This window comes from Littorina saxatilis, linkage group LG3 (assembly GCF_037325665.1).
Source record: "Littorina saxatilis isolate snail1 linkage group LG3, US_GU_Lsax_2.0, whole genome shotgun sequence".
NCBI lineage: Eukaryota > Metazoa > Mollusca > Gastropoda > Littorinimorpha > Littorinidae > Littorina > Littorina saxatilis.
The window spans coordinates 41,517,290-41,540,140 of record NC_090247.1 but is presented as its reverse complement, the minus strand read 5'-3'; the positions used below and the strand labels follow the sequence as shown (position 1 = coordinate 41,540,140).

At 41.0% G+C, this 22,851-nt stretch overlaps 1 protein-coding gene across 3 annotated transcripts; it reads left to right on the top strand.

Moving 5' to 3' along the window:
* Positions 1-2,625: 2,625 nt before the first annotated feature.
* Positions 2,626-22,752, top strand: LOC138962393 (death-associated inhibitor of apoptosis 1-like). Of its 3 annotated transcripts, none has more exons than XM_070334196.1 (6): positions 2,626-2,757; positions 9,123-10,710; positions 11,372-11,547; positions 12,625-12,679; positions 15,016-15,126; positions 17,627-22,752. In XM_070334196.1, the coding sequence occupies exons 2-6, from the start codon at positions 9,186-9,188 to the stop codon at positions 17,824-17,826; spliced, it is 2,067 nt and encodes a 688-aa protein (XP_070190297.1). In that variant the 5' UTR covers positions 2,626-2,757; positions 9,123-9,185; the 3' UTR covers positions 17,827-22,752. The 3 variants fall into 3 exon arrangements, with proteins under 3 accessions (XP_070190297.1, XP_070190298.1, XP_070190299.1); XM_070334197.1 differs by having other exon boundaries at positions 2,631-2,733; XM_070334198.1 differs by lacking the exon at positions 2,626-2,757 and adding an exon at positions 4,491-4,700.
* The last annotated feature ends 99 nt before the right edge of the window (positions 22,753-22,851 follow it).

The window sequence follows — 22,851 nt, the reverse complement described above, 5'->3', positions numbered from 1 at the left end:
TCTGCAAAGCCCTTCGGTCCCAGCCCTGTTCCCCCTTGCTAAAGAAACTTCATTGGCTCCCTGTAGAGCTGAGAATCTAATATAAGTGCTGCAGTATCTGCTACAAAATAATATCTGGCTCAGCCCCATCCTACCCGTCTGACCTGTTCACACTCTATCACCCTCATGATCCCTCCGCTCCTCTGTATACACTAGAATATTCCGTCTTCTTTTAGTCGCAAACAGCAGGCCAGAGAGCCTTCTCCCACTCTGCTGCCGTTGCGTGGAACTCTCTCCCTTACTCTATCCGACACTGCCAAACATTTTGTTCCTTCAAATCAAACCTTAAAACACACTTCTTCACACAGAATTTTGATTAATTTTAACTCAATATGGTGCATTTTTGATCAGGTGTTTGAATGTTTGAATGTTTTGCCTGTGTTAGTATGCTTGCAGCTTGCATTGATGTAGTGTTTCGTTGTTCACTTGTGTGCTGAATGCTGCTGCACATGCTTTTTACATTTAGTCAAGTTTTGACTAAATGTTTTAACATAGAGGGGGAATCGAAACGAGGGTCGTGGTGTATGTGTGTGCGCGTGTGTGTGCGTGCGTGCGTGTGTGTGTGCGTGTGTGCGTGCGTGTAGAGCGATTCAGACCAAACTACTGGACCGAGTTTATGAAATTTGACATGAGAGTTCCTGGGAATGATATCCCCGAACGTTTTTTTCCTTTTTTTGATAAATACCTCTGATGACGTCATATCCGGCTTTTTGTAAAATTTGAGGCGGCACTGTCACGCCCTCATTTTTCAATCAAATTGATTGATATTTTGGCCAAGCAATCTCCGACGAAGGCCGGACTTCGGTATTGCATTTCAGCTTGGTGGCTTAAAAATTAATTAATGACTTTGGTCATTAAAAATCTGAAAATTGTAAAAAAAAATATTTTTTTCTAAAACGATCCAAATTTACGTTCATCTTATTCTTCATCATTTTTTGATTCCAAAAACATATAAATATGTTATATTTGGATTAAAAACAAGCTCTGAAAATTAAAAATATAAAAATTTTGATCAAAATTAAATTTTCGAAATCAATTTAAAAACTTTCATCTTATTCCTTGTCGGTTCCTGATTCCAAAAACATATAGATATGATATGTTTGGATTAAAAACACGCTCAGAAAGTTAAAACGAAGAGAGGTACAGAAAAGCGTGCTATCCTTCTCAGCGCAACTACTACCCAGCTCTTCTTGTCAATTTCACTGCCTTTGCCATGAACGGTGGACTGACGATGCTACGAGTATACGGTCTTGCTGAAAAATTGCATTGCGTTCAGTTTCATTCTGTGAGTTCGACAGCTTGACTAAATGTTGTATTTTCGCCTTACGCGACTTGTTTGCTTTGCTTTGTATGTATATGTATGGGTTTTTTTTCGTTTTTTTTCATATTTCTTTTTCATTGTAAAGCGCCTAGAGAACGTAAAGCGCTCTATAAATCTCCCATATTATTATTATTATTATTATTATGCCCCTGTCGACATCTTCAGTGCAGAGAGCCAGGTCTGGGGTTGACGTGGTGCGCCAACTTCTGGAGTAGAAGGTAGGGGGGTCATGAGGTTTGTTGATGAGGATGAGTTTGTTGTCCGGCGTCCTGCCAGTTTTCGATCTCCTCACCTCGACGGTCCATGTGGTCATAGCCCCAACTCTGGGAGTGACTGTTGAAGGCACAGGCTGCAAGGAAGCTTGAGTCTGGGACTTAGATGGTGTCAAGGCAGAGCGGGCGGTTGTTGGGACAGTAGAAGTTGAGGATGTGTAACTCCGCTGTCTTCAGCTTGATTCTCATCATTCAGCTCCCTCCATGTGAACTGCTGTCTCGCATGCAGGACTGATGTTGTTCCTAACAAGAGTCAGGATTCCGCCTTTGTGTCTGTCAATTCTATCATCTGACCTGAAGCACTGGTAGCCTCGGATCTTGAAGGACTTGCTGCTCCATACTCAGACTCAGTGTAGATGAGTCTCCTGAATACAGCAGACGCTGATGTTTTTCTCATGCAGGATGTGTTCTAGTTCCACTTTTTTGTTCAGACTGACTCCTTCTGCATTCCAATGCATCACCATAAGAGGCTGATGCTTCTTGAAGGGTCCTGATGTGCTGCCACTAGTCGTACTCCTCCCCCGCCCCCTGGCGTGTCGAGGCGGTTTAGACCTTCGGCGGGAGGGACCTCCACTGAGTCGCTGGGGGTGGGCGGCTCGGTTGATGTAAAATGCCGTTCCTATGAGAAGGCTGAGATCACACACGAGCCGAGTGTCACTATGATTTACTTCACGAATGCGACTGACTTTGAGGGTCACGGCTCAGGTTCTGTTTAGCCTACCTTACCAACACTGCAGGTAGCCTACAGCCATTCTCGGGTTTGTTTCTCCAGGGTGTGCTTCCATAAGTATAGGAACGGCACTGATTTTACATCAACCGCTACGTGTAGGAGACGACCGTAGCCCGAAAAACCCACATGACTCTGATGGGATTCGAACCCACGACCTCCCGGCCACAGCACGATGCCGCAAAAGCAACAACTGACATGATCTTTGTCAACGACTCGTCGGTTCTCGAGCCTCCGGGCTCCGTAACCGACGAGTCGGTTCTCGAGCCACATCTATTTGAATGGGAATTTCCGATCCAGCGCTGGATTAGTCAGCTCCAAGAAAAACGACGGTTAAACTTGAATATGGGGCGGCGTTACCTGCACAACATAACGTACGTACCAAGTGAATATTCCAGGTAAGCTAACTGCTAAAACTTTTCAACAAATATTCATCAATCTCACCAGAATTAGTTCTGTTCGGCTTCGGATTGTTGACGTTTACTATGATCATCTCCAAGGGCAAGGGCACCCTGAGCCTTTTAAGAGACACAATATGGCCGCGACTAAACTATACACTAGCAATGGCTACCTGACTAATTTAGACATTGCGCAAGTATTCGCAAAAGAGCTGGTGCCCTCGTAACGGCGTATGTGCAATGTTTTAAATAATATTGCATGATATGTACTTGGTCGACTCGCAATCAGTGAATGTTATGTCTGTCCTGTGATCACTGGCACTCAGCTTGTCAGCGGGGATGTCCAGTTCTCCCGATATCAAAGACCGAGTGCGCTGTGCGCGTCAGTGACCGTGATCAGCCTTGTTTCCTTTGAATTTCAGTTACGTATCATGTTCTTCCTTCCTTTTCTTTGTTTTGCTTCTTTGGTTTGTAATAAGTCAGTTGAAGTTTAAAGGGGTGCTTCATGTAAAAACTGAAAAAAAGAAGAAGAAAATGATGTTTAACGCGGGTTCATATCGACATAGATTAATTAATATTGCTATTTCATATGTTACGTAGATTTCCATCGATATCAACGACCTCTCAGTTTATTGCTCCCCACTTCAAAAACAAAGACACCAACATTTAAAAACAAAAGAATATATATAAAAATGCAATTATACCAGAATTTAGTTGAGCAAGTGACTAATTACTTTTTGAAAGAAAAGACATTTGGAAATACTGGAAAGTACAAGAAAAGAGTGAACAAAAAGAAATAATAATCAGAGGGAGGGATATGGAACAGCCAAAACTGACACAAATACTTTGGTAATTTCTTTACAGTGACTACAAAGTGTCCAGAGAAATAGCAATATATCTGACATTGACGGACTGTGTGATGATATCTTCTGCTATTGGTCTGTTTCGACAGTGATATCAAAATCTCGACCTCCGATCTCGATTTTGATATCAACAGAGACATAGAATGATAGACTGATAGTATGTATGTCTCTGATATCACTGTCTCAACAGACCATAGCAGAAGATATCGCCACACAGTCCGTCAATATTGGGTATGCTCGGATCAAATATTGAAATTAGTGAATAACTTTAATGAGTTACTTTGAAATGTTTATGGCCGGGCTGGCATTTATAAATAGTAGGCCCTATTTCTTAAGGTGAAAACACCTAATTAACGTGTCAGTCACTGTGAGATCCTTTCAGTATCACTGACTCGGAGTTTCAGTCACTGAGCGTCTTGATCACAGTTTTAAGTACTGGACAGCCAAAAGCTTTACAGGTCAAAAAGAAAAAAAGTCCATTGCGTCATTGAAAACGCCCGGATGACTCGATCAGTATAGAACCAGCAAAACAAGAAACGGAACCGTACACTGCTTATCATGTATGTCAGGTGGCCTATGTCCACTCACCAATACCGCCAGACCCGGACTGACTAATGCTCAGCCGGTTTTTCTAAGTAGCTTAACTGAACGTATAATAAACATAGAGGGGATATTTTGGGAGGTACGTCAGTACAGATCTTCTTTCCAAAAACAAAACGAAGGTGGTATTCATGCTCTTCACTGAATTCTAGGAAGCGGCGTTGCACGTCCGTCTGTAAAGTTTTCGGCGAAACCGCATCGCCTTTTCGTTTCAAATTATATGATAAAAATTCCATCTGTAATTAAATGCCCAAAATGACGGTATTCTAAGTCAAAGGAAGAAAATTAGTTTATAAGACTGCAACTCTATACCGAGGGAGCGTTTAAACCGTAGAATGAACCTGTGAATGCCTGAACTCGACAAATTCGTTCTCCAGATGTAAAGTTCTCGATATCTTCAGCGTTGTTTGTGGTGTATTCAAAAAGTGATATTGTCCGCCCATAGTCAGCCTGCATAGACCGGTCGCCACAAATTTCAAAGTAAGTTCCAAGTGTGGCTGGTTCAACTGCATGGTTTGACAAAACATTTTTGAATGAAGAGGCTCTTTTTGCTGCCGGATAGAACTCTCTAAACAGAGGCTCCCGTCTTCCCTAAACGTAAATTGATAAATAAATGAATAAATAAATAAATGAATGAATAAATAAATACATAAAACAATGAATAAATAAATAAGTAAATAAATAAATAAATAAAACAATGAATAAATAAATGAAGTAAGGAAGGTATCGTAAGGAAGCTATAAATGATGGAATGAAAGCCTGTGACAGTCAGCCTGTGTGCCTTGGATACACCAGCCTTAGAAACACAAACTGGTCATCCAAAGAAATCAATCTCTGAGCTGTCACTTGATCAATGTTTCAAACTTCATTTGAACATCAACTCATAACCCTTCCCTCAAAGTTTAGTTTTTATTGTTTGTGTTCCTTACTTCATGCTGTTGTTTGTTTTCGTTTGTTGTGTTCTTGATTATTTTCTTGCATGTGTGACTTTATAGCTCATGTTTGTTTGTGTGCGACTATGACATTGTGTTTGATTTTTTTTTGGTTGAATTTTATGTGAAAATCCCCCCCCCCCCCCCCAGCCCCCTCCACAAAAAAGACACTATATTGCCGCTTCACATTTGCTGAGTTTGTAGCAGTATTAGCGAGGCTGCTGTATAATCTGCCACATTTCGCACATTGCAGTTTCTCAGTGCCGTGGTTTGGGAATTCTGGCCGAGTCACAAGCTGATTTTTTTGTAGCAAATACTTCACATGATGGTTGTCTATTAATCCAGTATAACTGACGTCAGCCCCATTACCTGGCAATTTCAGTAGACAATGATGCGCCGCTTAAATCGCAGTATGACCGGAAGGATCGACGTGACTATTTTCTGCCGTTTTGGGAAAGTAAAAGTAGTTCCGGTTATTGAATCAGTAATGAAGGCCCGGTCACGGTGAAAGTCAGTAACTCAGTTACAATCTCTCTTTCGGTTTGTCAGTTAGGACTGATGCAGGCCGGTCGTCGTTGCTGCACTGAAGAGAGACTGACAGACTGAGAGAGAGACTGAAGACGGAGAGAGAGAGAGAGAGAGAGAGACTGAGGGGCCGGGGGGGGGGGGGGGGGGGGGTCCGCGTCGGCTGTGTCTGTGCCTAATGTTTGTGTCTGTGTGTGAAGTCTTGACCAACCTATGACTGATGTCAATCTTTCGCTTGGAACTTGATATCATTGCCGCCTTATGTTGGTTTTCTGTTCCCAAAACAATCAAACCGACCGCATTAGTCAGTTTTGCCGCAGTGGTGGTAGGCCTACTCGTTATTTTTCAGGCTGAATCAAGTGTAGTGCGGCCGTATACGTTATCTTTTATATCAGAGATGAGTTTAGCCTGCTACCGATTGTTTCAAACTATATCAGGTATCAGAACTGTTATACCCTGCGGGGCCGCGAGATTTATCAGTTTGTCACATGATGCCAAGTAGCGGCTACCATCCTTCTTATAGGCAGAGACATAGATAGTTCAACGTATGTCTCTATTATAGGCTATACTGACTCGATTTGCGATACGTTATCATTATTTTCTTTGCGATAGTGACAAGGGCCCCCTATAAATGATCCAGAATGTGAATCAGTCAAAGGAAATCTGCCTAATTTCCTTTGTGAAAACGTAGATGATAGTGCAACATAAAGCTAGATGTACCGGCGGTATTGTATTCCAATTGATTCAAGCCGTTCAGTGTTGGCAACTGCACTGATGATTAATTCTCTGCATGAAACTGAAGCCAGGTGACACCATGCATGCACTTTCATTGATTATGTTTTGAGGTTCCTTCACTTTTATTCAGTCCGGATTTGTGATATTTGTAAGTTCAAGACTATAAAGGCGATCAATGGCCAGTCTCAAAACCAGCCTCTTGTCAGTATCAGTCTTGCTCAGTATTTGATTCTGGGGTCTTGGAACGTGTACGTGCTTGCCGAGTTGACTATCAATCAGCATTATCAGTCCCGGAGCAAGGAACAGTATTCGATGTCTTCGATCAACGGGCAATGATTTGACACATGTGTGAGAACGACCAATATAAATCAGAATTAATTCCCAGAAATAAAGCCGAAAATAAACGCGAAAAAAATAATAACACAAAATGATACTTCCTCGAATGTTGTTGCCACAGTTCTCTTCGGAAACTACCGATTTCTAAAATTAGAAATAATAATAAATACTTTTAACAAAATGCAATGTGTCAATCTAGATAAGTATTTTGTACCCAAAGAAACCCTTTCCTATTGTACAATTTAGTTTTTGCGAGCTCGCTTGCGCATTTTTTTTATTAAATTGGAGTGCCGAGGATCGAAGTTCTCGCGACTTTCGAATCATAACAAAGAGCATATCTCGCGAGAGCTCAGATACGTCAGCAATCAGGGGTGGTAACTAATGTACTTCCGGTTACCGCTCGTAAGTATTTTACGTAGAATTTGGTAAATAACGAAGAAAAGAATTTACTTCAGATGATTACACACTTAATGAAAAGAGTATTAGTGATTACGGCAACAACAGCGATGTTGTATAGTCTACTACTTCTTCTTCTTTTCGGTAATGCCCACGATCTTGAGGATGAGCATTCTGGCTACTCCACTTCAGCCTGGCTTGAAAGTGCAACAGACTTGAACAGTGACTTAGTTTCAGTAGCAAGGACCAAGGCAAGACCAGATAACTAATCTTCGTCCCCAAAAATTGCCAAAACATGGGGTAAGGGAATGGTCAATTTAGTGGGGTTGGGAAAAGACGGATACAAACGTTATGCGAAGCTGGTTGAGGAGACAGTTCATCGCGTATGAAAGGGCAAGTGGGAAGGTAGAACTCAAAGGTGCACACGTTTTCGCTTTCCACAGACACAGTGCTAAATGTGTGGTGAAAACGACGAATTGAATTTTTTGGGAATATGATTTTCTGCTTTCTAGATCGTGCACCATTAGTGATTTACACAGTCTTCACAGTTTAGTGATATGTCAAGTCCCAAGAGTGCATAACGATGATAACAATAAAAATTCGAGGTGGGGAAATATTGTTTTGCGATCGATGTAACAGGTAACACTCCCAGTCCCAATTTCCGAGTACCGTCAAAGATGTCCGGAAGTAATCGAGCTGTCAGGTGAATGACCTTGTCGGCATTCTTCGATTCCTGATATTCAATTTTTATAAGCATAGGTGGAAATGAAGAATGCCACGAACCTTTGTCTTCTTCTGAGCCAGCTAATGCTGCGTCGCCCAAAACAAATAACGGTACGGTTTTGGGTGTGACGAAAAAAAGAACATAAATAAGCGTACAAAATTACCGATATCAATAACTGAAAAAGTTGAGTAACCAATAACCAAGCATGCATTGATGTTGGGATGCAAAAGTTGTTATGTATACTTGTATGTAAGTGTATTGTAGGGGAAAAGAGAATAATGATTAATATTCATATTATTATGGTGCAGTTGGTTGTTTTTTGGAATAGAGGCAATTTTGGAATGAACTGGCATGAAGGTGTTGGCATGCAAGAAAAACATATTGGGCGTAGCTGATTTGACAACTTGCTTTACTGCGCAAACTGCTTCAGCCCCCGAAGACAAGTCCAAACGGATTATAAAAACTTTAAAGGCAAGTTTTGAATTCAACCTTTGCAAGAACTTGCGTATGCCTCAACAGTTTACAGAAGAGAGTATTAGAACCGCAAATTTGTCGCTGGTCAGTTGGAGTAAATTTTTTAGAAGGTCGCTTTAGGAAAAACTGCTCATACGGCGCTTTTATTGAACATATGAAGCTGTGATGCATACAGAATAATAGGAAAATGAATGAGGGCAAATTTGTGATCGAGAAGGAAAAGTAACGGCAGTATAAATCGCGCGTCACCAATCGCAGGTCTCCTCGAAGCCCCGCGCATCATAAATCGCAAAGCTGCAGAACGCGCCGCGCGTCCTGAATCCACTTTGCAAAAGTTTGTGCTATCTGAGAAAAGAAGCCTGTAATGAAAGGTTTCCAGCTTTGCCCTGTGCTTTAAGTTAATTTCAATGGTAAGGTTGAACTGGAACCACAGGTTTTATAGATCTGCACTTGCAATGCTTTTTTGTTGTACATCTGTAGTACTAGTACACTAGCCTGTATTGTCTTTCAAATGCAGAATGTTAAAGCTGTGTATTTGCACTGAACAGTTTATCCTGCCCTTTACCATTATCATTCAATGGTTGATAACACTTTCACTTTGTAAATTATAAGACTTTTGACTGCCCAAGATTTTTTTTTCTGAGCAAAGAATAAAATTGATCAAGGTTTGATGATGTTCAAAAAGTTACTTGTATTGTTACTGTTAGTTTTTGATGTCCTGCTGATGCATTCCGTTTCAAGCTTTAATGGGCAAACATTCCTCTTTTGTTGTAATTACAGGAGTGATCCAGAGCAAGCAGCAGTTGCATAGGAACAACATTGTACTGTGACCACCAAGCAACAATGGAGGCTAATAAACTCTATGGTGGCTACCCTGTTGGAGAGCATCCTAAGCATCTCCAAGACAAAATGCCTGACTCTGGCGCCTCAGATCGCAGCACTGAACAACTTCAGTGTGAAAACAGGGAAGATGATCATGATGTACATTCTCAGGAAAAGCAAACTGAAGAGATTGCCACTGCCAGTCATCCAGCTCAGAATGACAAAGAATTACCTGACAGAGCTGTGGAATTACATGATCCTAAGCCCCAGCGTGTCATAAGCCTTGAAATCTGCAGTGAAAAAATTGATCTTCCGCGACAAGAGGCAAGTCAACATTTTGTTGATGAAAACGATCTTAGACTAAAATGTTCACAAGAGGAGACCACAGAGAAAAAGCTGAGTGACCCAGTGGAGGAAAGTGATGATGATGAAAATGTCCCGTTGGAACTGCGCCAATACCTAAAAATTCCTTTTAGGCATAGAGTCTTTTCTCAGAATGCAGAAGTATACATGCTGGCTCATCCACAGCTCCCAACTCCTGTTGCAGAGAAACGGGGAACCCAAGAGCAATCTTCACCAAAAGATTACCACACTGAGATGAGTCGTTTAGGAACCTACAGTGCGTATCCTGCAGATATTCCAGTCTTTGCCATTAAATTGGCACACTATGGGTTTATTTACCGAGATGATTGCAAAGCAGTTGACTGCTATTTCTGCCAATTTCGCATCCCCCTCTCAGAATTGAACCATCTTGGTGCTGATCCTGCGAAGATGCACAGAGAGGGATCGCCGACTTGTCCTATGTTGCAAGGCCTGAATTGCACCAATGTGCCATTTCCCAAACCTGAGCAGTTCCCACAGGTAGCTGAAGCCAGCCGCAAAGAAACTACTGCAGTAGAAGTGGTGGACCGAGGCAGGGAGAGCGGGGCGGTTCAGACTGTGGCCACGAAAAGAAGTGAACCAAGAGCGCCAACCTACCAGACTGATTCAGTGGTGGTGCCGTCGTCTCCTATTATGCAGCAGCAATCCCCGCAGCAGAGCAGCTATTCTCATGGGGCCACTGTGGCTGACAGCGTTCCTTTGACCCAGCAACCCGAGTCTCCCAATGCCAAAGCAAAAAAGAATAGATCACGCAACGGCAATGAATCACCCAGTCAGAATTTGCCTGCGACTACTCAGTCAGCCACCGCAAGTTCCACAGCTGAAAGTACCAGAACAAGAAATTCTACTGCTTCCCGGCCATCAACTAACTCATCTGTCTCAGCCCCCAAAGCTGCGGCAAGCAATGGTAATTCCAGTGCAGCAGCAACACAGAACGGTTCAAATGGGAAAGGCAACGGAGCCACTGGTAATGGTGGAAGCAAGGTGGAGCCCCCGAAAGAGAAAAAGAAACTGACCTACTCTGACCTTGGGATTTTCGCTGAGAAGCCAAAGCGAGCCGACATGGCAGTGCTGCAAAAACGGTTGTCCACCTTCACTGGAAAATGGAAATCTCAATACACACAGACGCCCAAAATGTTAGCTGATGCTGGCATGTACTATGCAGGTAAGTTTTTTTGGGTATGATTCTATGAAAAGTTCTGATTTTTGCAACAACAGGACAGTGAAATAGCTGGAGAAATGCAAGAAATGAATGTTAATGCTGTTAAGCAATCATTCTTAGTTTGTTGTGGGTAGACATGAGTTTGTGTGCTTTTTTACTGTGTGAAAAGTTTTATCATTTTACAGAAAGTGGAAATTAGTTATGACAGAGAGGAAGAAAGAAGATCTATTTGTGGATGACGGGCGCAGTGCCAGTGGCGTGGTGTTAAGACGTTGGCCTCCTAATCGGGAGGTCGTGAGTTCGAATCCCGGTCTCTGCCGCCTGGTGGGTTAAGAGTGGAGATTTTTCTGATCTCCCAGGTCAACTTATGTGCAGACCTGCTAGTGACTTAACCCCCTTCGTGTCTACACGCAAGCACAAGACTAAGTGCGCACGAAAAAGATCCTGTAATCCATGTCAGAGTTCGGTGGGTTATAGAAACACGAAAATACCCAGCATGCTTCCCCGGAAAGCAGCGTATGACTGCCTGAATGGCGGGGTAAAAACGGTCATACAAGTAAAAATCCACTCGTGTTAAAAACATGTGAACGTGGGAGTCTAAGCCCATGAACAAAGAAGAAGAATGTATTTGTGGTAATAACCAATGTTTTATCTTTCTGAACAGGTTATGCTGACTGTGCGCGCTGCTTCTTTTGTGGCGGTGGTTTGAAAAACTGGGAAGCCCCAGACAATCCTTGGATTGAGCACGCTCGCTGGTTCCCCAAGTGTGCATACATCCGCATGTGCAAAGGGCCCAAGTTTGTTGAAATCGTCCAGAAAAAGAACAAGAACAAGGAAGATGTGAGTACTGGCGTTGTTTGCTGCTGCTACAGCTTTTTTTGATACTGCATGCAAATCATTCATTCATTATTTGACTTCAATCCAACTCCAAGTTGATTTACATAAAAATTATAAGCAGCCAAACAGGCTAAGAACAGTTACCCTTGGGCATGCTTCACTAAGTTTGTGTCTGTCTTATTGAACAGTGTTGTATTTCCTTGTGTATTCTACTTTTTTGGCATCCAGCAGTCTAAAAGTTTAAAGGGTCATGTTTTTAGTAAAATATGAGTGGCTAATTTATTTGACTTAAAACAAGACTTTGTTTGACTAAATAATGTTGCAAGTGTGCGCACACACTTCAGTTATATCAGTACATTTTATATCCATGCATTTGTACTGGAAACTTGCATTCTCCCAGTAAGGTCATATATTGTACTACGTTGCAAGCCCCTGGAGCAATTTTTCGATTAGTGCTTTTGTGAACAAGAAACAATTAACAAGTGGCTCTATCCCATCTCCCCCCTTTCCCCTATCCCATCTCCCCCCTTTCCCCGTCGCAATATAACCTTGAATGGTTGAAAACGACGTTAAACACCAAATAAAGAAAGAAAGAAAGAATATCCATGCATTTGTGAGCCACAAGAAAAATATATTTTTATTTTGTGGGGGTGGCTGTCCCAGCTCTTGTTCAGAGCTGACAAAGTTGTTTTTTGTATTGATGATGATAACGAAAATGCTATTGAGAATTTCCATTATGGTTTTGAGACTGCGTTACAGGGCAGCTCTCTATGTTCACTGTCATAATAAAACCTGGCGTCAACCAGGCCCAAGAACTGCTGCACCTGCTGTGTTGGCCATGAAGTTACTGGTTAACAGTACCTGGGCACCCTCAAAGTCGCATTCGTGAAGTGAATGATGCTCAGCTGTGTGGTCCCAGCCTTCCCTTTGGAGCCATAGCAATTCCACTCTGGGCAGGAGCCGGCTGTAGTCTGAAGAGAAAGAAACATGACTAACCAGTGCGCCGCGAGTGCCATTGACAAAATATTCTTAATTTTCATCAGCAGCTGTTCACAATTTGATTTGTACTTTTTGCTGCAGATGACTCTTCAGGAAGTGGAAGTAGAGGCTGAAGCAGACTCTCCCAAAGTGGACAGTAAGTACAACCTGACCTGCAAACAGTTAGCTTACAGTTACAAAGTGCAATTTTTCCACGCTCATTCATAATAGCGGTATTCATGGATTAGGAATACACAGCAACGTGTGTAGACGTCTGTAATATGATGTTTTTGAAGAAGCCGTCTAGAACAGCCCAAGTCAGCGTTTCACCCTTGATTATCTCCCTTGTGTTGATCAACATCTCGGGACTTGTTTGAGTGCTTCATGCTTTACTCTGTGGATTGTGTTGAAATTATGATATTTGAATTGATTACAGTCGAACCCACTTAAAACAAACACGCTAGTTACGAATTTTGACTTATAACGTATTAGTTTTAAGTTCCCAACTGAATACCTCTTTCTTCATGCTTAAAAAAAATGCTTAAAACGAATTCTTTGTAACGAATTTATGCTTATAACGAGCACTTTTTGGATTCCCAAGCATGCATAATGTCTGTAATTTACTCACGCTTATGACGAAATCTTTAAACTCGTCCCGAGATCGACATATCATGGGAATTTGAGAAGTTTGAATACATGTGTCAAAGTCTTACCTTGCGTCGACTGCTTGAACCATTGCTCAACCGATCACTGAATAAAGTTAAACTGATTACACTGTACTCACAAAACAATTTCAAATTTAGAATCAAAGTGATTGATAGCTCAGACACTGAATATGAATGACTGACTGACGTTTATTTCCTTCGCGAATACCAAAAACGAAACATCAATGTTTTGAACGGAAGCCATTGCCAAAAAATATAGATGCCAGAGTGGTTTCCCTTGGACAAGGGAAACCACACTCTCAACGTTTGCGTTCGCCGGTTCGCGATAGTTTATCAGTCAGTCAGTGCTTTCGATTTGGATTTGAACATCATGTTGCAACCAACAAAAAAAACTAAATTGGCCAAGGTTTGCTACCCGTCGCCAAGGTAAGTGATTCCGGACAAATGATAGGAACACCGCGAATGTGGACAGTGTCAGTGTGTGCGTGTGTGTGTGACCAAAAACGTAACAACTGGATGACACATCTGTGTGCTCACTCTCACTCAAACTCAACAATCATCACTCAACATGAGACACACATGAACATGTAACTGAATATGTCACTTTATTGTCTAAACGTGAAGCAGCATGAAAGTTGCGAAAGAAACAAATTGAAACACCATAAAATGTACAAGACTTTAAAAAAAAAAAATCAATCAATTTTCTTAATACAGTGGACGCCGCTTAATAAAACCGCGGTTAATGGAGCCAGTCGCTCATAAAAGCCGATTTCAGACGGTCCGGATTTATCACTATATCTTATGTATTAGAAAAAGCCGGTTAATAAACCCAACCCGCCGCTTATTAAAGCCAGTTTTCTCAGAGAAATCACGTAGTTTGTGACTAAAACTCACATTATCTTGTTCTTGTAATCGCTCAAGTCATGGGCCTATTTATGTCCACGCTCACGCGTATCACGAAGTAACCGAGTTCAGAAAAGCGGAATGTCAGTCAATGTGCGAATGTGGAAGCCGGGCAATCGGACTTGACAGGTGATGATGAAGATGACGAGGAGGATGAAGAGATGCCACCCCCACCGCCTTCAAACCCAGAGATGAGGCAAATAATGACCCGCCTTCGATCTGGTCTGGAAAGTCGTGGTTACCGCATGGAAGAATTTGAACCATTCGCAGACTCAGTGAGAGAACTGATGTGGAAGACGACCAACAAACAAACACTCATAAAATCGTTCTTCTCTGCCGAGTAATGATTCGTGACGGTGACAGTGAAATTATTGATGTACCGAAGTGATCAAAGTACACGTACATGTACATAATTAAAACAAAAGTTCAACATCCTTCGTGAAGTTTTGTTTAGATTCAAACAAGTGTAAATGACGAAAGAAAGTGAGTGAGTGATGTAAACAAAAGAGAAGATTTTTTTTCTTTCGAAAATGACGTATTCCTGGACCGCCGGTTAATAAATCCGCCGCTTATTAAAGCCATTGTTCGTCGGTCCAGAAGTGGCTTTAATAAGCGGCGACCACTGTACGAATTTTGGTTAAGACAAACTTTTTTTCCGATCCCCAGTGATTCGTCTTAAGCGAGTTCGACTGTAGTATACTTGCATAGCTCCAGCATCCTCATGCTTACCCCCAAAAGTGTATGCATTTAAAAAGAAAACTAAAAGCATGGTTGTTAGTGCATTTCATTTTCGCTGTCTTCACAGCCTTTGAACATTTTTAAGGGAAAGCTCAGAGACGTACCCTAGCTTTTTTTAGTGTCATTTACATGCACCGTCTGAGTTACAAAAAATGTTAACCATGGCTGTGACTTGTGTCTTCCCCAGATGGAATTGACAATACCAAAGCGCCTGTCTCTGTTAGCAGCAGTGTTGGGCCTGATACACGGGGCATGACAGCAACGGTAGGGGGTGCTGATTACACCTCCGTCACCGGAGGTAAGGATGAAAAAGCTACTTTTTTTCCGTTTGATTCATTATATTCTCTGTAAAGGTAACAATACCTGCTATTCCGACTTGGTCGTGTGACAGACGTTTTCTTCCACACAAGATTACGTTGATTGTCTAACGAAGCCGTCAGGCTGAGTTAGACATCAGCTAATGGAGTGTGGAAGAAAACTCTGTCACACGACCAAGTCGGAATAGCATTTATGTCTCACAGCTTCAACAGAGGAGAGAACAAACACGTTTTATGTACTCAAGCTTGACAAACCTAAACACAGAGAGAGATCTACTTTTTGACGGAAGTGACCGAACAACTGTGAATGACGTCTCGGTGTATGTGAATGACGTCACAGTCATTGTCACAGTCTGTATCTTTTGAAGCATCGCATTCTTCATGACGTCTTTCTGTGTCTGCATCCGCGAAATGTTTGTTCATTCCGGGATCTTTGTCATCTATGTTCAGAACTCTGTCCTTATAGTTTCAGACTAACAGGCCTCCTGAGCTAGCCACTTTCCAAGGGCAGCTAAATTCGCGTATGGAAACAGTACTGTCGTCTGGGATGCCGTTTTCAGTATTCTGAGCGTTGAAGAATGTGTAAAGAGAAGAAACGATAACAGCAGGAGAAATAAAAGTCGTGTGTTAATTTTTTGGCTTTTGGAGGGACGATTTTGAGTTTGAATCCGTTCTTGCCATGCTCCTAAAGCCAAAAAGCGTGTAACATACAATCTTGCACACGTTTGCTTTTGCAGTGGCAAAGAAGGAAAGCTTGTGACATTATATATCTATATATATATACGACTTGTGTCTGTGTCTTCGCGATGCACGGCCAAAGTTCTCGATGGATCTGCTTCAAATTTGGTGGGCTTATTCAGAGAGACCCCGGACACAACCTCATCGATGAGATATTTCAACACGTGCTCTCAGCGCGCAGCGCTGAACCGATTTTGGTTCCACCTCAGCTATTTTGGTTCCACCTCAGCTACCCGGGCCCCCATACCGACACACCGAAGCCGCTACACCACATCACAACGCCAAAGTTCTCGGTGGATCTTTTTCAAATTTGGACACCGTATTCAGCTACACCCCGGACACAATATCATCGATGAGATATTTCAACACGTGCTCTCAGCGCACAGCGCTGAACCGATTTTGGTTTTTGTGTTCATTTCACCATTCCCAGTAACTCTTCCTTATCTTCTTCATGTTTTCAGCGTTTACCTCCCTTCTTTCGTATGGTGCACTATAGTATGAGGGGGCATCTTCGGATATTCCCGGCGTTCTGTTACTATTTTTAGAAGGTCACCGCAGTGTCCAGAACGTAAATTGGACCCGTAAATTATCCTCACTGTAAAAGTGCAAAGGTCGAATCAATTTATAGCCACGCGAAAACAACACTGTCATCTATCTCTCTATAGATACGGCTTCTCTGTGTTTGTGTTTGTGTCTGTGTTTGTGTGTGTCTCTCTATGTGAGCAACACCTGGGGATTGTTCAGTTCTGTTTGTGATGTGGTCTGGCGGCTTTTGTGTATTTGTATGTACTGGCCTTCCTTTGAAAAGCCATAACAGTTCAAAAGGGCTTACAGATAAGCTCTAAATTGCTCAATCCTGTTTGAGTGGATTTCGCCTCCAAAGGTGATTAACACGGTTACATTCGTCGACAAGGATGGGACTCGATATGGTCAGGAATGGCATTATGGCCACTGAATCATTTTCGTGCTGTTCCCATTCCACGAATCTGGGAGGGACCTAAGCTTGGCGGGTCCATTGTTCGGACCCGGCGAAGCCGGCGTACGGCTCTAAGTACTTCTTCCCGGCGAAGCCGGCTACCCGGCGAAGCGGGTATTCATCTAGTATATATATATATGTATTCTGATCTTAACAGTACCTATATCAGAAAATTCCTGTTCGAATGTGACACAAAACCGCTCTTATTCTTAATAAAAGCATAGCTTATTGTGTGGTCCCAGGTGACTCTATTCTGCGTATATGCCACCCTACATAGGACACCTTTAAATCAAAGGTAAAAGCATGGCCATCAGTGTGCTTTTTTCAAACAACTGACTAACGGTTTGTCTTTGGTTTTCTATGGCTGAGAGTATCTGGTGTATGTTATTATTGTCACTAGTGACTTTGAATATGTTTGATGTTATGGTCACATTAATTGTTGCTACACTGTACTATGTACTCTGTTTAAACCTTCTGAACCAGTTGTCTGTGATTTATGAAACTCTAATTTTGGATGTGCAAATTGAAAAGGCTAGTTTCTTGGCCAAATTAAGAATAATCAAATTTTTATCAAGTTTTTGCAGAAAGAACACTGAACTATTGAAAATGGTAGCATAAGATAACTGACAGAATTCAATTCAGAAAAAATAAAAAGTTAAAACTGTTAAATGGAAAGAAAGCATTGAATAAATCCACATGTAGGACATTTATTCTGAACAAAATAATGTGTCAGTTATTGAATATTTCTTGGCTGTGTATCTTTTCAGATCTGGAAAACCTGGAAGCAGAGAACGAAGACCTGAAGACGCAAATGTCCTGCAAGATCTGTATGGATGAGGACAGCTCAGTGGTGTTTCTCCCTTGCGGTCACCTGGTTGCTTGTACCGGCTGTGCCATCGCACTGAAGATCTGCCCCCTCTGCAGAACTGACATCAAAGGCTCCGTTCGCGCTCATATGGTTAATTAAGCAATGCCAGAAGTATTTTTTTCTGGCAAATGATTATCTGTTTCGAAAATGGAACAAGGGACTGCAGGTGAGAGGAAATAGAACAAGATAACAATAAAAATGTATTTACCAGAAAACAGAAAACTATGTTGCTGTTTTCTGGTGAGTACATTTGTTTTATGTGTTAAGTTTATAGTTGTGTGCTTCTTCATTTTCTTTATCAAGCCCAAAGGTGGCACAACATTTTGGCTTAGAATCGTTCAAAGAAATGTTTTGGGTTCTCAGCATATTCAGATACTTACCTAACGTTCATTACACCCTCGTGCAGTAAAGTGCTTTGAACGGTTGAAAACGACGTTAAACACCAAATAAAGAAAGAAAGTAAAGTGCTGATTGTAGAAGTTATTTTTTTATAGACATCACTGTGAAAAGATAAGACATTGTTTTCTCATAATTGAATCGTCTTTTTTTAAAATTTTATTTTACACCAATGCCATCACAAGAAAACACTCATCTCCTGAGCTTACTGTTCAGTCTTCCCAGTTTTTATTGTTGCCAGAAATGATTTCTCTACGAGATGAGAGAGAGACTTTCTATAAATAACAGAAGAATGATTTTAAAATTCTGTCAAAGTTTAAAAAGCTGGGTTTTTTTAAAAATCAGCCGTAGTCAGGAAGTACAAATGAATGTTCTTTTTATTCAATGCAACACAAAAGTCACTTTGCACTTTGTAAATAAACAACTCTGATTGGCTGAATGGCAAGCTGCAGCATATGAGGTCAAAGTTCTCTTTCATATTAACAATAACAAAAGCAATTATGGATAGTGACTTTCTGTAACAGCATGGAAAGTTATAAAACCTCTGCTCTGAATTTTTATGTCACTGAATATGATTGTGTTGTATAGTACATATATTGTATGATGTGGAATGTATTGTATTGTACGTGTCTGTGTGCTTTTTTGACTCACGTAAGTGTAGCCTATGCGATGATAAACTTTGTCTGTGCGTGTGTGTGTGACAGAAACTTTAACATTTCCGAGTCTATGGATAAAGCTCGCATAAGAAGATTACGTCTCGGTCAAAAGTGTTTGACGTGTGTGATAGAAACTATTTGAAGACGTCACATTATGACGTAAGAGGGTTAGACGTCATGCAAAGGAATTACTGAAAGTCTCGGTCATTGTTATTGTGAGCGGGCCGAGACTAGTTGGCAGATCCAGTGTCTCGCTTTCTTGCACAGTTTCACCTATGCTTACTGTGTGTGTGTGTGTGTGTAATACTATGTGTGACGGAGTGATTGATTTTGTGTTACTGTTTGTCGATTTCTTACGTGAGCCTTGAAGGCTTTGCCCTTCTTGTTTTGTGTGTGTTATTTTCTTTCAATGTTTGGTTAACAACAATGTGTTTATTGCCTCACTTATATGGGTTCAGTGTTGTCCTAACTGCTGTGTGTTTAACCTTCTGTAGGGGGAATAACTACAAACATTGTAGTTGGCTATATAAGATTGTTGTGTTCCTTTCATGCTTATGCTTGAGGCGATTGCTTCTGATTTCAGAGTCACTGGGTATTGCTGTTTTATGGCCCTGCATAAGCATTGTTTTGAAAATAACTTTGAACTACTCCTTTTTACATTTAGTCAAGTTATGACTTTTACACACTTTGTGTGTGTGTGTGAGTGTGTGTGTGTGTGTGTGTGTGTGTGTGTGTGTGTGTGTGTGTGTGTGTGTGTGTGTGTGTGTGTGTGTGTGTGTGTGTGTGTGTGTGGATTCAGAGAAACTACTGGACCGATCTTCATGAAACTTTACAAGAGAATTCTGAGTATGATATCCCCAGACATTTTTTTCCATTGTTTTGACAAATGTCTTTGATGACGTCATGTCACACTCTCATTTTTCAACCAAATTGGTTGACATATTGTTTGAGCAATCTTTGACGAAGTCCGGACTATAGGATTGCATCACAGTTCATATCTTTAAAACTTGTCAGTATTCACTTTTAGATGGAGACATGTATGAGTGAACCTAACATTTTCACATAATTTTGATTGTTATAACCAGACTTTTTGTTCTGAATCTTTCTATTGTGAGCTTCCATAATATTTCCCCGAGCAGTTTCAAAAATCCAGATGAGTAAGAAAGTAGTCATAACACATAAGAATAAAATGATGGAACACAAACAATCATTGATGTAACTCGTATAATGTTTGTGCATACATTTAGAGAGAAAAAGTAGACAGAAAAAGTATCAGTAATGCTGCAGACACTCAACATGAGAAACTTAAGTCACCTTATGATCTTATTCTAGTTGCATTAGAGCATATTGGATCAATGTACTCTTGACATGTGTGTAGTCGACGTATCCACGCACACACATGCACACGCATGCACGCTCGCTCGCTTGCTCACTCACTCACTCACTCACTCACTCACTCACTCACTCACTCACTCACTCACTCACTCACTCACTCACTCACTCTTACTGTATGTAGTAGCATACGAATATTCATGCTAATGGCTATGGAACACAAAACATTTCAGAAACCAGTGTAATATGCAGAATCATCCTTAATACTTACATAACTGTGTATTCTATGTGTTTGTAGTTGAATAAGAGAACCATGTCATATGTGTGTGTAAATGAGAGAGTAAAATGCACTTATATAACTCGGAACCGGTTCTGTATACTTCTTGACTGTGCTCTCATTCAATTTCTCTTGGTATTTTCGAAAATAGGTTGAAATCTAGTGTACTAATGCTGCAATATGCGTACTTAACAGAACATTTGTAGCACGAATGCCCCACATATCCACACCCCACCTCGCATCTACCCACCCCATTTTATCCTCGGCAACTGATCCTTACCTCATGAGCATTGCATTTCAAAGGACTCATGTTTTCTGACTTTTGTCCCCGTCACTTTTTCACATCTTCATTGCCTTTTCTCAACGCAATTTTGGCTCTGTGTCTGAAGGTTCTGAGCAACAAACATCATCTACTGTCGACCAGTGTAAGATCAAAATACGCTGTACAAATGTAATTCAGCTGTAGCATAGTGTCACAAATCCCAAAAAATGTACTTTCGTTTAAATAGATGGCTGTCAGAGTTGACTCCTTGCTGAAAGCAATGAACTGAAATGTTTTTCTTGGTAGTAAATGTACGAACAGTCAGAAAGAAAGTACTCGCAGGAATATTGTTCACCATAATTTGGCTGGCTTTTTTGTATGCATAACTGCATATCCTTGGATTGAGCACATATAGAGGACTTCACAATTTGTGTATGTAGGGAACATACAAGCACTTACCCTTGCGACAGAAATGTTGCTTTCCTCTGCTGTCCGACCAGCTTTCGAATGTTATATAAATGTTGCATTCAGGTTATGTTATCTCTGTATGATCAAGGGAATAGATGCTTGTCCGGTGCCTAAAAATGAAGAAAGAAAAACATGGAAAGATTTGTGATAATTTAGACGATGGTCAGTGTGAACAGATACTTTTCAGTGATCAAGACAAAAACATTTGAAATTGTTTCTTGATTTTTTTTTTCTATTGAGAGGGGGGATTTTGTGTGTGCGGCATTATACTAAGTCACACTAAAAAATTCGCTCAACTCTATAGAACAAGGAGAAATGTCATCTGTACTCCAATAAAAAGTATTAGTAGCTACTGTCAGTGTCTTGAGTGGGTGGTTCTATCTTTGCCAAGACTTTTAGTAAAATTAAATAATAGGTAATGCATTGTATTCTGATCATCAGTGGAAGGATGTTTGCCAAGTCAAGTGTGCTTGATGTTTCAGAGATGTTGCATCCACACTCTGCCATGGTAACAAGAGTTTATTCACTTATATGTCTTTTCGCCATATTACAATTAGTCTCATTACCTTCATGACAGAGCTAGCTAGCTTCTTAAACATCACCTTTTTATTTGTCAAATAGCAGGTATTTTTGCAGTCAACGTAATTAGTAAATCATGGGAGTTCCTTTTTCGGGCAAAAGCTGTGCAGAGATGTTTCATAAAATGCAATGCCCCTCCCCTATCACCCACCCCTTTCTTCCTGCTTGCTTTCTTTCTTATTTTCTGCTCTTTCATACACCCTACCCTCCCACCAACACCAACCCTTCCCTCCCCTCCCCTCCCCTCCCCTCCCAGTAAATTGTCTATTATACCACACCCAGCATCCCTTTGTTTCAATATGCAAAAGGAAATTACCTTGACTTTACATTGTGCATTATCATAATGTAAGCAATGGTCCCAGGTTACAACCTTTACTAAGAGAAAATATGAAGAGAGTGCACACTCATCATTTTTAAAAATGAAAATCATGAAGCAGATGATGGAATTATTTCACAAGGTGTTGGGAATACATTTGAGTACATAGGAACATGGTGTTTTGTTTCCTTGCATCCTTGGTGGTGGTACGTTTTTTAAACGATGTTTTAATCAGGTCTGCTTTCAAGAGGCAATCTTGGATGGGTTTTTGCTTCAGATGTTTGGTTCTCACAACGGATTTATCTCATCTTCATGCATTATCTTTCGTCAATGACGGATAAGTCACGTTATTTTCTGTTAGTTCTTGTATGTAAAAGTGGAATTTTGTTAAATCTATTATGACAGTTAAAGAACAGTTACCAACACTCGGACTAACAGGAAAAAATAGTAACGAGCCAATCAAGCAAAAACTTCATGAAACGAGTGCATATATTCACAGGTAGTCTTAACCTTCACCGTGCTTCCTGGGTCATGGATGACCCAGAACCTCACAAAAGCGTCTGTATCTCTAAAACTAATGGGATGAAGACACACAATTAACAAGTTTCCCAGATGTTTAACCTTCACTTTGAGTTGATTTTTAAAAGTTTCATTTTGCATATACATGTACAAAAAAAGTGTATTCTGTTGTATGGCTACAATTCTTTTCGATAATAAAGTGGTGTAATTTGTGACATAATTATGTGTCGCTAGTCTCTGTGTATGAACGATCATTCATTGATACACACTGATCAGTCAATGGGTATGCAGAGTTGTGAATTGCTAAAACGTGTCTCTC

Bases quoted from the DNA above. Each gene is read 5' to 3' on its own strand.
- LOC138962393 (XM_070334196.1), top strand. From the start codon at position 9,186: ATGGAGGCTAATAAACTCTATGGTGGCTACCCTGTTGGAGAGCATCCT. The intron at 11,548-12,624 runs GTGAGTACTGGC...TTTTTGCTGCAG, and splicing joins AGAACAAGAACAAGGAAGAT to ATGACTCTTCAGGAAGTGGA. The intron at 15,127-17,626 runs GTAAGGATGAAA...GTATCTTTTCAG, and splicing joins TTACACCTCCGTCACCGGAG to ATCTGGAAAACCTGGAAGCA.